General features: G+C 39.3%; 1 protein-coding gene and 1 long non-coding RNA gene across 6 annotated transcripts; both read left to right on the top strand.

Annotated features, from left to right (window-relative positions):
- Nucleotides 1-27: 27 nt before the first annotated feature.
- On the top strand, nt 28-8,583 carry LOC140955298 (uncharacterized). 5 transcript variants are annotated; one of them, XR_012169219.1, is made up of 5 exons: nt 28-213; nt 639-723; nt 5,957-6,044; nt 6,372-6,788; nt 8,233-8,583. It is a non-coding gene; the product is annotated as an uncharacterized lncRNA (long non-coding RNA). The 5 variants fall into 5 exon arrangements; XR_012169220.1 differs by lacking the exon at nt 8,233-8,583 and having other exon boundaries at nt 37-213; nt 6,375-8,155; XR_012169218.1 differs by lacking the exon at nt 8,233-8,583 and having other exon boundaries at nt 37-213; nt 6,372-8,155.
- A 712-nt stretch (nt 8,584-9,295) lies between these two features.
- Nucleotides 9,296-13,343, top strand: LOC118057703 (rhodanese-like domain-containing protein 4, chloroplastic). Its single transcript, XM_035070358.2, has 8 exons — nt 9,296-10,108; nt 10,900-11,002; nt 11,098-11,184; nt 11,562-11,636; nt 11,767-11,841; nt 12,312-12,392; nt 12,517-12,717; nt 12,858-13,343. The coding sequence occupies exons 1-8, from the start codon at nt 9,468-9,470 to the stop codon at nt 12,903-12,905; spliced, it is 1,311 nt and encodes a 436-aa protein (XP_034926249.1). The 5' UTR covers nt 9,296-9,467; the 3' UTR covers nt 12,906-13,343.
- The last annotated feature ends 198 nt before the right edge of the window (nt 13,344-13,541 follow it).

Below are 13,541 nucleotides of genomic sequence, written 5' to 3'. Positions count from 1 at the left end.
TTGGGCCTAACTAGAGCCTCTTCTAAAGCCCAGATACATATAAAAAGGCAACTAGTTTCATTTCCACACGAGAGTGGAGTTGGCTGGTTGTTGACTGGCCATGGCCGTGGGCAGGTGCAGCCCCAGCCGCAGTGACTGTGAGTGTCTCAATCAGTACAGTTTGAAGAAGACGAAGTCGTTAAAACCGACGTGAATCACCAAGAAATCCTCGACGTAAGTATCCTGCGGTTGCTGTTAATCGCTAACTAATCATTTGCTGCTAATAGTTATTTTGTTTAAAATCGAAATGTCGTCGTAGGAAAATACATAGGTTTCGAAGAATGAAGGCAAATATCCTGTATTGGCCTACATTACAGTCTCCATGGTATATGCTGCGTATATCCCAATGGCATTCCATTTTTCCTTCTTTATTTACTGAATTAGTTAACCAGAGTGTTATGATGATAACTTTCTAGGAACTCCAAGGGATATGAAATGGCGAAGCTGTTTACCAATAAGTTTACGCATTTATCGCCTGTTTTGTATGATTTGAAGAGCTGTGTATTTTCTGATTTCTGCAATTACAGCAAATATAAATTCTTTTTTGTAATTTTTGATTGGTATGTTATAATTCGTTCCTTTTCTTTTGTGTTGCCCAGTCGAGGTGCCGGGTTAGTTCTGGAGGGGAGACATAATGCCGATATGGTATGGATTTCGGAGCTTAGAAGGAATTGAGATGCTCTGGTATTCCAAACCACTTCATGTTTCCTTTACTCTTCTCTGCTTTTATAATTGGGAATTGTTTGGATTTTCTTTTCTTAAGAAAATGCAATCCAATAGCTATCTGATAATTGATCCAAGTGATGCTATCTGAAATCATGTGGAGTTGGGCATCAATAAATTGGACGAGACAGTCACTAGATTATAACAAAGCAAATTCAGAAATGTGGATGAGTATTTTAAACTAACAAGTTCTACATATTGTTTAAATTTACAAAATATTTTCAGGTAGTCCAAACACTGATCACTTGAAGTCTATATTTTCTTGTGTAAATGAATTGAATTAATTTTCCGTCAGACATCTCTATAATGACCATCAAGATATTTCATTCATACTCATGAAAAGCTCTCAGATCCAATTTCTCGTAGTTGTGAATACCCAAAGGTTTAAACTACGAATGGACAATTTTTACTTGTCTGCGTATGGATCCTCAGGTGCTCAAAATTTTAGTACTTCTGACCATACTTGTCAATAGAAAGACTTAAGTCAAAGCATACAGCTATTACAGCTGTATGCTTGAATAGGAAATAGGAAAGCATACAGAGCATACAGCTATTACAGCTGTATGCTTGAATAGGAAATAGGAAAGCATACAGCTGTTACAGCTGTATGCTGGAATAAGAATATAAATGATTGATAGGAAAGAGGAAACTTATTTAAATTCCTAGATTCCCTCTTTGTAATGGCCATGTACAACACAACTTTTCCTATATAATGAAAGCCTAGTCGAAAGGTGAAGGCAATTCAAACCATTCTGTTATGGTATCAGAGCTTGGTGTTTTCTCACAGAATTCTTAAGATTTTTTGTTCTTTCTTAGTCATAGCTATATGGAGAAGTCAGATAATGTTTGTGTCAGATTTACTGGCAAAAATTATGCTGCCTGGACATTCCAGTTAGAGATTTTTCTCAAGGGAAAGGAGTTATGGGGCCATATAGATGGCAGTGACAAAGACATGGTTGCTGAAGGATCTGTGGTTGCTAAGGCAGCATGGGCTGCCAAAGATGCACAAATAATGTCCTGGATTCTCAGTTCTATGGAGCCACATCTGATCCTTTCTTTGCGTCCTTATAGATCTGCAAAGGCTATGTGGGATCATCTCACTCAAGTTTATAACCAAGACAACAATGCTAGGCGTTTTCAGCTTGAGTTGGCTATTGCCAACTATACCCAAGGAGATCTTTCTATTCAAGATTACTATTGTGGTTTTCTGGCTTTATGGAGTGATTATTCTGATCTTGTTACAGCCAAGGTTTCTGCAGAAGGTGTGCTGGCAGTGCAACAAGTCCATAAAATCAGCCAACGAGACCAATTTCTGATGAAATTGCGACCAGAATATGAACCCATTCGTGCCTCTCTAGTCAATCGTGATCCTGTTCCATCCTTGGATGCTTGCTTTGGAGAACTATTGCGTGAAGAGCAGCGTCTCCATACTCAAACCATTATGGAGCAAGCAAGAGTTGCCTCTGCCAGTGTCTCAGTTGCTTATGCTGCTTCTGCTTACAACAAGGGGAAGAGTCGCGATATGAGCAAGACACAATGCTATAGTTGTAAGAAGTATGGACATATTGCTCCCCATTGTCCTCATAAAATTTGCAACTACTGCAAGCAGCTGGGTCACATCATTAAGGAGTGTCCTATTCGTCCTCCTCCACGCCCCAACAAAGCTTATCACGCTGCTGTTACTGCTGCTGGTTCCTCTTTTTCACAGACTCAGCCTCCAGCAAATTTACTCACCCGAGAGATGGTGCAAGAAATGATTGTGAGTGCTTTCTCCACACTTGGCCTTCAAGGTACTGGTTCTTCAGCCCTTACTTGGATCTTAGACTCAGGTGCTTCCAATCATATGAAAAACTCTTTGCATGGGTTAAGTAATATCCGCAAATATTGTGGATCCTCACATATTCAAACAGCCAATGGTAGTACTCTTCCCATCATAGCTGTTGGTGATGTACCTCCCTTTTTTAAAGGATGTTTATGTCTCACCCAAGCTTGCTATAAACTTAGCTTCTGTAGGTCAACTTGTGGACAATAACTGTGATGTAAACTTCTCTAATCGTGGCTGTATTGTACAGGATCAGATGTCCGGACAGCTGATAGCGAAGGGGCCTAAGCACGGACGTTTATTTTCTCTCCAACTTCCTATTCCACGCACTTTGCTTCCTTCCTCTGTTTTAGCTTTCTTTTGTACTGCACCTAAAGTGTCCAATGAAGTTTGGCATAAACGTCTAGGTCATCCAAATCCTAGAATCCTCTCTCATTTGTTGAAATCTGGGTTAATAAGTAATAAAGAACATTCAGCTTCAACTGTGTTCCTTGATTGTGCTACTTGTAAACTTGGCAAAAGTAAATTTTACCCTTTCCTTCTGCTGGCAGTAGAGCCACAAAACCCTTTTGAGATAATTCATAGTGATGTCTGGGGGATTAGTCCTGTCATTTCTCATGCAAATTACAGATATTTTGTCACTTTTATTGATGACTACAGCCGCTATACATGGGTTTATTTCTTGCGGAACAAATCAGAAGTTTTCTCTATGTTCAAACTATTCTTGGCATTGGTTAACACTCAATTTTCTGCCACTGTTAAGACACTTAGATCAGATTCGGGAGGGGAATATATGTCTCATGCTTTCCAATCATTCTTGCAATCTAATGGTATCGTTTCTCAACGATCATGTTCCTATACTCCTCAACAAAATGGAGTAGCAGAACGCAAGAATCGCCATCTTTTGGATATGGTTCGTACCTTGCTCATTGAATCTTTTGTTCCTCCAAAGTTTTGGGTAGAAGCACTCATTACAGCAACTTATCTAATCAATAGACTTCCTTCACAAGTCTTAGGTCTAGAGTCTCCATATTTTCGGCTTCATCATTGCCATCCTATATACAACAATCTTCACACCTTTGGGTGTGTATGCTTCATGCATCTTCCTCCACCTCATAGAAATAAACTTTCTGCTCAGTCAATTAGGTGTGCTTTTCTTGGATATAGTATTACTCAAAAGGGTTATCTATGTTTTGATCCACACACTAATCGCGTTCATGTTTCCAGAAATGTTATTTTCTTTGAAAATCAATGTTTCTTTCCTTTGTCTTCATCCTCAGCCACTTCTCTTGCCTCTTTACCCTCTTTTGATGACTCTTCTCCTTTGCAAAGTGTTCCAGTTGACAGGTTCCAGCCACCTTTGGTGTACAAAAGAAGACTTCCTGTGCTGCCCCCTTCAGCTTCTATCTTGTCATCTGCTCCTCCTTTACAGCCTTCTGTGGCTTCTGAGGTACCTGTTTTGGCTCCTTTACGCCGCTCCTCTAGAATATCTGTTCCACCTGCTAAGTATGGATTTACCTCATCTGTGGCACATCATTCTACTGCTGCTCTCTCTGTCACTTTATCCTCTATTTCTATCCCTACTGGTTATTCACAGGCAGCTACAGAACCATGCTGGCAGCAGGCTATGCAGGAAGAGTTAAATGCTCTAGAAGCTAATCAGACTTGGGATATTGTTGATTGTCCTTCTGGTGTGACTCCTCTTGGGTGTCGATGGGTCTATTCTGTTAAAATCAAGGCTGATGGCAGCTTGGACAGATATAAAGCACGATTGGTGGCTCTTGGAAACCATCAAAAATATGGAGAACATTATGAGGAGACCTTTGCTCCAGTGGCTAAAATGGGTACTATTCGAACAATTCTGGCCATCGCAGCATCCCAACATTGGTGTTTGCACCAATTGGATGTGAAGAATGCCTTTCTTCATGGTGATCTCACTGAAGATATATATATGCGACCACCAGCTGGCTTATTTTCCACTCCTACCTCTGCTGTGTGTAAGTTACGCCGCTCCTTGTATGGTCTCAAACAGGCTCCTCGTGCTTGGTATGAGCGATTTACTTCTGTCCTTCTTCAATTTGATTTCCTCAAAAGTAAATATGATGCCTCTTTGTTTCTACGTAAGACTGCAAATGGAGTTGTGTTTTTATTGGTGTATGTTGATGATATAGTCATAACCGGTACTGATTTCGCTCTGATTGATCAACTCAAGCAGCATCTGCAGAAATCCTTTCACATGAAGGATCTAGGTCCTCTCACATATTTTCTTGGTCTAGAGATTCATGCTGGTTCCCATGGCATTTTTTTATCCCAACACAAGTATGCCATGGACTTGGTGGCAGCTGCTGGTCTCCAGCATTTGCCACCCCTTGATACTCCAATGGAAATTAATCTCAAGCTACGCAAAGATGAGGGTGATTTATTCATCTCCATATGGCTGCTGTTCGCCGTATCATTCGTTATATTCATGGCACAATTCGACGTGGCCTTTGCTATCCTGCTGGTACTTCCCTTGATCTTATTGCTTATAGTGATGCTGATTATGCCGGGTGTTCCGACACTCGCCGTTCCATTACTGGTTGGTGTATGTTTCTTGGTCCTGCACTTATTTCCTGGAAGAGCAAGAAACAAGATCGTGTTTCCAAGTCTTCTACTGCGTCTGAATACCGGGCTATGTCCCAAGCTTGTTCCGAAATCATCTGGCTCCACGGGCTCCTTGCTGAGCTGGGTTTTCAGCAGCGCACTCCTACTCCTCTTTTTGCTGATAATACCAGTGCTATTCATCTTACCGCCAATCCTATCTTCCATGAGCGCACAAAGCATATTGAGGTGGATTGCCACTTCATTCGGGACGCATATGCGACAAAGACTATCTCACTTCCACATGTGTCCAGCACTCTTCAGGTGGCTGATGTTTTTACCAAGACTCTCACTCGCCAACGTCATCATTTTCTTGCTACCAAATTGCTGCTTATGGACCAGCCCGCATCAATTTGAGGGGGGATGTCAATAGAAAGACTTAAGTCAAAGCATACAGCTATTACAGCTGTATGCTTGAATAGGAAATAGGAAAGCATACAGAGCATACAGCTATTACAGCTGTATGCTTGAATAGGAAATAGGAAAGCATACAGCTGTTACAGCTGTATGCTGGAATAAGAATATAAATGATTGATAGGAAAGAGGAAACTTATTTAAATTCCTAGATTCCCTCTTTGTAATGGCCATGTACAACACAACTTTTCCTATATAATGAAAGCCTAGTCGAAAGGTGAAGGCAATTCAAACCATTCTGTTAATACTTAGTCAAGAAAACCATCCATTTGGCTTTACTTTAGTTCCGGTTGCCTGTTGATTCTTCTCTATTTGTAGGGAAATGGAATATGACGGCATTGTGCTTGAGTCCTGGTCAAGGTGGGCAGCTTATGGTGTCTTGCATGATCCTGAAATGAGGAATAAGGTAACTGTTGACTTGTATAAGGCTTCTTTTATAGCTCAGTTTTTGTTAGGATCTGATTTTTATTGAAAACTACCAAAATATTTTGTTCTATGTATCAAGAAAACCAAACTCCATGTTAAATTTTTCAGTGCGTTATTTATAAACCAAACTGACGAGGAGAAAACTGTTAGTTCATATGTATCAAGAAAACAAAAGGAAAATTGCTAATTCATGATTTTCTTGCTTCAATGTGCGATCAATGGTTTCACTTAAATTTTTGACTTCTAAAACATGTTTTTTTTCCTGATTTTATGCTTACAATCCATGTTTTCACAATCCATTTGCTAGTAGATGAAACCATCAACACACTGTGGTGTTAGGGATTTTGAGGATTATGTCCGGGCCAGCAAGCCTAGGCGCTGCAGTTTATTAAACAACTTGGGTATGCAATGCATTCTGTAAGCTCATCACAGAATGGGAAGCAACATTTACAGTAGGCCTACATTATCTGTCCACCATATTTAGAGAAGCTCCAACCTCATGACTTCAGTCCAGAGGATCTTCAGAGCTTGAGTGATGCTGTAGATAGTTTCTCGTTAATGAACTATGACATCTCAAGCCCTCACAACCCAGGTCCAAATGCACCTTTGAAGTGAATCCATTTCACTCTGCAAATATTCACAGGCAACAGGGGTGCTCGTACCCCGGCCCATAAGATATTTCTGGGCATCAATTTTTAGGGAAATGATTTCATGCTTTCTGAAGGTACTTTTCATCTTTCTTTCATTTATCCCCTTCACTTGTTTTTCTTTCTTTCTTTTGGTGATTCATTCTGGAGATATTCTAGTTTGATTTCAATAACTTTGGACAAGACACCAACAAGCACTTGGCTAGCAGCCTAGGCTTTCTTCTCCTTTTATCTTCCCATCTCGGCATCTAGCTTTAAACTACAGAATGGCCCATCCATGTTGTCCAAGACAGTAAGAGATTCCAACTCCTGGGAGGGTGAAGGGTTCATACACATCTTATAACACAACCTTTACTGGAATGGGTCTGGACAAACCAACAATATTATAGGATCTGCTGGTTTCCTTAAATTTGCTAGTCATGTTGCCTCCAGTTATTGAAACTGATTCTTGTTAATGTGGGGTGTATCTTGTGTTTAGAAAGACAAGGGGTGGAGTCACCAAAACAAACACTTAAATTATCTATCTATCTATAGATAGATAAATAGATAAGCTAACTTAGCTCTGTCTCCTTTCACTACGAATACCACACCATGTATGGAACATGCTTATATGACACTCATTTTATGGGAGTCGCAAATGGCCATTTTCCCAAGTTGGTGGCAAGCAACTGCTGTGTATGAATATGTGCATGACTCCAGGTCAAAAGGCATTCTTATGCTATGCGAGGGAAATTGAACAGCTGGTCCTGATAACACCTGCTCCTGGAAACACTCTTTCTCTCAAAAACGTATGCTGCAACAGTCAATCAGCTATTTGTTTGGCAGAAAATCATGTATTCCATGCATGAAAGAAGCTTGGTGAATTGCTTTATCACTTGCAAGATAGAAGGTTTTACAAGGACTTTTACATTTATATTGATACGGAGGGCAAAGTGCCTGGTGTATGCACCGAGCCCTAAGGAACTCAATGGAGGAAGTTTATGGAGCTCTACTCGTGACTTGGAATGACAATAGGAATTGTTGTTGAGGGTAATTCAACGCTGACTTGACACTTAGAAGAAGTGAAATTAAATTTGCTTTCTCAAGCAAGCCAAGAATTATACTAGGCCAGCTGTGGTATTGTTTAAATCCAACCATGAAGACAAGTTTAGCCAATAGGGAGAGTCTTCTTTGAACAAAATTTGTTCAGCTTCTTCATACCAACGAGACATGCGAAAAAAAGGAAAGTGTTTACAACTGGCCTTGAACTAGTATAAATAGTTCAACTTGGCTCCATATAGTTATGTTTCAAAACTTTGCGCTTCACCTTTTGAGTGCTTGTGTAAGTGCGTATGAGGTGAGCTTGTGGGTGCTTTTGAGCTAGTCATGGGCAGCATATTATGAGAAAGTTTTACTTGTTTCTTGGTTGTATGAGGTTCATGTATAGTGTTGAAGTACAATAAAATTGTGATTTTTTGTGTGGTCCACCCTTGTATTCCTAAACAGTATGTTGGGATTTTTAAATTAGTCACAGAACTGCAGGTTCTGAGGGTGGTGGAGCCATCGCGAGAATAGAATACCTCTCGTTACAGGAGAAGCATAAGCCTAAATTACAGTGGGAAAAGAACAGCGGGGAGGATTTTTTCCTCTACATTGGTGATGACCCTATCAATCACGCAGTGTTCTCTAGAAGAAGCTCGACTAGGGGAGCAGGTATCTCAATCTGGGAAGCTAGGCAAGATTTGGATTACTTTTTTGATATTTTGTTCTCAATACAATGTAACATAACTTCTTATTTTTAGTGGTTCATCTTAACTGTAACAAATTTTGGTTATGTCATCATCAGTTTATAGAGTTCTTTCTGAATGGAAAAGACGTATAATTTTCAACATCGATCTTGGAATTTCAAAGCATAAAGATTGGTTAGCAGCAGAAACGGTGTTCTTTTACAAGGTTAAGAGTCGGGTGATCCAGCCCTCTTTCTTGGAAAGTATATATATAGATTTGAAGCTGCTGCTACTACTTTTAGGCTTTTAATAAGAATCTCATATTTTAATATTGTCAATATGTGAATTAAATTATGCCATAAAAAATGATAAATACCAGAGCACAAGACTGTACTTCATGGAATGTGGAACGGCTTTCTGCCTATCTTGCATTATAACCACACATTGGATGAAATATTACTACATTTTAAGCACCACCATGCTATTAGAACTTCTCTTTTTAATCCTTTGTAATCCCACCATATCCATAATTTTATGTTGTAAAAACAGTCTTGAAGCTGCGAAAGCATGGCTGTAACTAATTTTGTTACGAATTTTGTTAGCCGAGCCTAAGCCTTCTGTCCATGTTTAATGTCAAAACCTTACCTCTTTATGTCTGTAGACTGTAGTGCTGTACTGTAGGAAAAGTTCAGTACTACATAGTACATATGTAGCTTCCATAAACTTCCTCTTTAATATCAGCCACAGAATCTCTTTCCAAGAAAGTCATCAAGCCATATGATCACCAACTCCTCATCTCAGTTCCACGTGTCAGGCAATGAGTGGCAAAGATATCCATTCCCCATGCCACGCCAGCAGCTCCCCCCCACTCAAAGCGCACCGGCAGCAACTCGCATTCACTGAGGACAGGCTATCCATCCTCTGCTTTACTTTCCATCCAATCATCCTAAAAGAAACAAAATCAGTATAAAACTCCACTCTTATGGTGGTTCAAGCTTCTGCATCAGTTCGGTAAGAGAACATAATTTGTCCGTGACAGAGAGCTATGCCATGAAGGCCCTCAATGCTGCAAGCTTGACACCATTATCTGTTCTTTGTGAGAGAAGAGCAGAAACCAGAAAATCTTCATCGCTCCCTACAGTTTCACCAATCAAATTCTCTCATTCTGACTCTTTAAGCGCGAGCCGGTCAGCTGCACAAGAATGTCTATCAAGGACTTTACATGGTGGTGTAGTGCTACTATCTTCAGTTCTTAGTACTGGGATAGCTAGAGCTTTAACATATGAAGAAGCACTAGAAAAACCTGCGAGTCCCTTCTTATCTGATTTTGATGTTAATGGGATCCTAGATAGTGTCATCAAATTTGGATCAGAAAACCCAACAATTATAGCAGGTGGTGTTACAGTTTTGGCAGTTCCTCTGATTCTGTCTCTGGTGCTAAACAAGCCTAAGTCATGGGGTGTTGAGTCTGCAAAAAAGGCTTATGCAGCATTGGGTGATGACGCAAAGGCTCAGTTACTTGATATAAGAGCAACAGTTGAGTTTCGACAAGTGGGCAGTCCTGATATCAGCGGTTTGAGCAAGAAGCCAGCGTCGGTTGTTTATAAAAGTGAAGATAAGCCAGGTTTCTTGAAGAAGCTGTCTTTGAAGTTTAAGGAACCAGAGAACACCACATTGTTCATTCTAGACAAGTAAGATAGTGAATCCAATTATTATATTTTTCATGAAGATTTCATCTCTTATTTTCATTAATATCAGGGTTATCAGTTAATCTTTGATATAGAAAACCTAAATGGGGCAATTAATCGTGGTTCTATGCAATTTGTCTCTGCACGGGCTGGTTTTAGATTCCATATTCTTAGCCTGTTGAAAATCAATTAAAGAACTAGATCTCCTCAGTTGTGGCCATTTTCTTAATGAATTCAAAGGACTGACTGAGATCGAGAACCTTGTTTTAGTGACTGCTTTAAATTGGCTAACTGGCATCTGTGAAAGTTCCATTTGCAATTTGAAACATGCTATAGTAACAAGTACATCATCTTTGATTGGGTTTGGCACAAATGTTAATCTTCATTTGGAGTTGTATCTTTGCCGTTTGGAGCTGGAAGAACCAGGAAAATCCGTCAAAATAGCTGACAGATGGTGCTCGCTGCATCATATACTATACGGAACCGCCCAGGCTTGATGACTCAGATGTAGAAATCATTAATAAAGTTAAAATCTTATATATTATAGCCCTTATCAAGGACCCACAACTCATTGAATTACAGGGACATGCTGTTTACTACAGAATCTAATTAGGAAAAATAAGGAAATTAGTATCACTAACTCTTGCAATTTCTTAACCCTCCAATAGCCCTTTTCTCCTTTGTGCCTTTGCGGTTCCATTTCTGAAACGATAATAATTAGAGCTCTAATTCGTTCTTTGTTATCTAAAGCTAAAATTTGAAGCTAACGTTGCTAAATTTACAATGAAAGCCAGATTTGATGGCAACTCTGAATTGGTTGCGGAGTTGGTCACTGTAAATGGATTCAAAGCAGCTTATGCAATCAAAGATGGAGCAGAGGGACCCCGCGGATGGATGGTATTTGCTTTTTTTTCTTTCACTTTTAATTCGTGTTCAATCCCTTTCTTACCTTATGGAACATAAATACAAGCTTTGAGAAATGTATTTTGCAGAGTAGTGGGCTTCCCTGGATACCACCAAAGAAAGCATTGAGTCTTGATCTTAGCGATCTATCAGACACTATCAGTGGTGCATTTGGAGTATGTTTCCATCTTCTTCCTTTTCCTTTTAATCGAAAATCTAACTTCATATACAATCTAAGGACCTTTACGAATAGAATGCTTATCCTTTCTTGTTTCATATAACTTTGAACCACTGATATTTATTGTAGGTTTCGTGATGAACCATTTATTTCTTCCTGTTCCAGTTATTTCATCCCTCACACTGATCTAGTAGGGGAACAATTTATGTGCGGGTCACAGCTTTCATTTCTATTCTTGGTTTGAATCTCAGAATTATGGCACTTAAGGATCGCTAATACTGAGTTCTTATATAAAAAGTCGTAGAGCTGTGGCCATATATTTATGATTTTAGAAACAAGCACTTCAGCATGGTAATCTCAATGATTATTTTGCAGGAGGGCTCCGGTGCCTTGCCCGTCACCTTTGCACTTTCAGCAGCAGCTGGCTTAGGTGTACTGGCATTCTCAGAGGTTGGGTTGTGAAGCATTTCTGTATTATTTTTATTTCATGTCTTTATTTATAATTCCTCTCATTTTATTTTCACTAAAAGGGATTTTGTTGTGAGAGATGCGAGATTGACTGTTTCATTGTATTTTCCAGATGGAAACAATACTCCAAGTATTAGGCTCAGCTGCTCTAATTCAGTTTGGGAGTAAGAAACTCCTGTTTGCTGAGGCAAGTCTCTGTTACAATTCTAGATAAAATTCTATTTTATTTAATCTCGTGATTGGAGATGATATGATTTCATTCCGTTGCATGGGCTCCTGGTTGAAGTTTTGATGGACCTTTCTGCCTGCAAACAAGAGGTGAAAGGGGAAAAACACTTTCTTAATCATCAGAAAAATAAAAAAAGCTTGCTTCGAAATTTAAGAAATAATGTGTGCAGAAGCAAGCTCTGTGCCCTAAACAGTTAAAGACATGCTACCACACATGTCGTTATAATATGTTCTACTATAAAATTGAAAATATATTCTGATTCTGAAAAACCACTCAGACTGGGCCTTCCCTTGTTCAATGTCCTCGTGTGAGTGTGACCCAGCATCCAGACTAGGAAGTTCCATAACTTAGGCGCCATAACACTCAGGTCCTTAAACTGGAAACTTGAAGGTTCACTTTCACATTTTATTCTTTGCTTCCAATGGCAGGACCGTAAGCAAACTCTGGAACAAGTTGATGAATTCCTGACCACCAAGATTGCACCTAAAGAGTTAGGGGATGAATTGAAGGTAACATTTCACATATGTTTGTCTTCTACAATGGCGAAGCTAAGCCAGTTGTATCCTTCTAAAAACATGAAATTGTTTAGCGATGGAAGGAAAATCTTTTTTCTCAATTACCTGGTGAATTCAGGATATAGGGAGGGCTCTTCTACCAGTACCAGTGACTACCAAGGCCCTTCCTGCAACCACAGAAGCAAGTCCAGAACCTGCTGTTGCTGATGGTGCTGTACAGAAAGCAGAAGCTGCTTCCCAGATAAATTCAGTACCCATAACAGAACCTAAAGCTGAATCATTTTCTGGATTTTCGAGGCCGCTTTCTCCGTATCCTTACGTAATTCTCACTCTCATCACTCTTGTTTATTTCCAGCATGATTTTTCTTCCAGATTACAGCACACATGGTGGTTGCATATGGTATGAAGTTTTCTACTGGTCTAGGCGCTGAACATATGACTGCCTTTCTTGCATTGCAGTATCCGGATCTCAAGCCTCCAACATCACCAACCCCATCTAAACCTTAAGTCCAGGTCTTAATGTCTTGTTCTGCAACAGGAAGCTGTTTTTTACCGGGAATATCTGGAGTTGTTACTTTGCGAGCTGTGCAAGCAATGCTCCTCGTACATAACATGTTCGAGTCTACTAGACGATTTGAATCGAAGAAAAAAACTAGGTTTGATGAACCATAAGAAAAAAAAAGTGGGGGAAGGAAAGAAAATCAGTCATGTAATGGATGGCTGCTTCGTGATATGCTGCTGCAGCCAACCTGATCTGACAGTGTCTCTGTTCTAACTGTTTCGAGTAATGGCTGTCTTATTAAAAAGTTATTTTTCTTTAAATTCACTTTCCAAAACACATTCAACCAACCATTGTTTTGTATTCATGGGATTCACGAGCTAGCACTTGATGACCATTATTGTACAAGACCCAAGCAATTTGAATAAGTGATTTAATACCCGTTATGTTGTGTTTTCTGTATACTTATCTTGAAAAATTATTAAATTAATATTTATTAAATATTTTTTATATAAATTTTTTACTGTAATTGAATTTAATTATAGTGGTTAATAAATTGAATTCACTGTTTGATGAGATAAAATTTAATTCAATTTATTTTATATATTATATTTATTATTTTATTTTTATTTTTTAAAAGGTTT

This window comes from Populus alba, chromosome 2 (assembly GCF_005239225.2).
Source record: "Populus alba chromosome 2, ASM523922v2, whole genome shotgun sequence".
Classification (NCBI taxonomy): Eukaryota; Viridiplantae; Streptophyta; class Magnoliopsida; order Malpighiales; family Salicaceae; genus Populus; species Populus alba.
The sequence above is the reverse complement of the archived record's forward strand: the minus strand, read 5'-3'. Positions and strand labels throughout refer to the sequence as shown.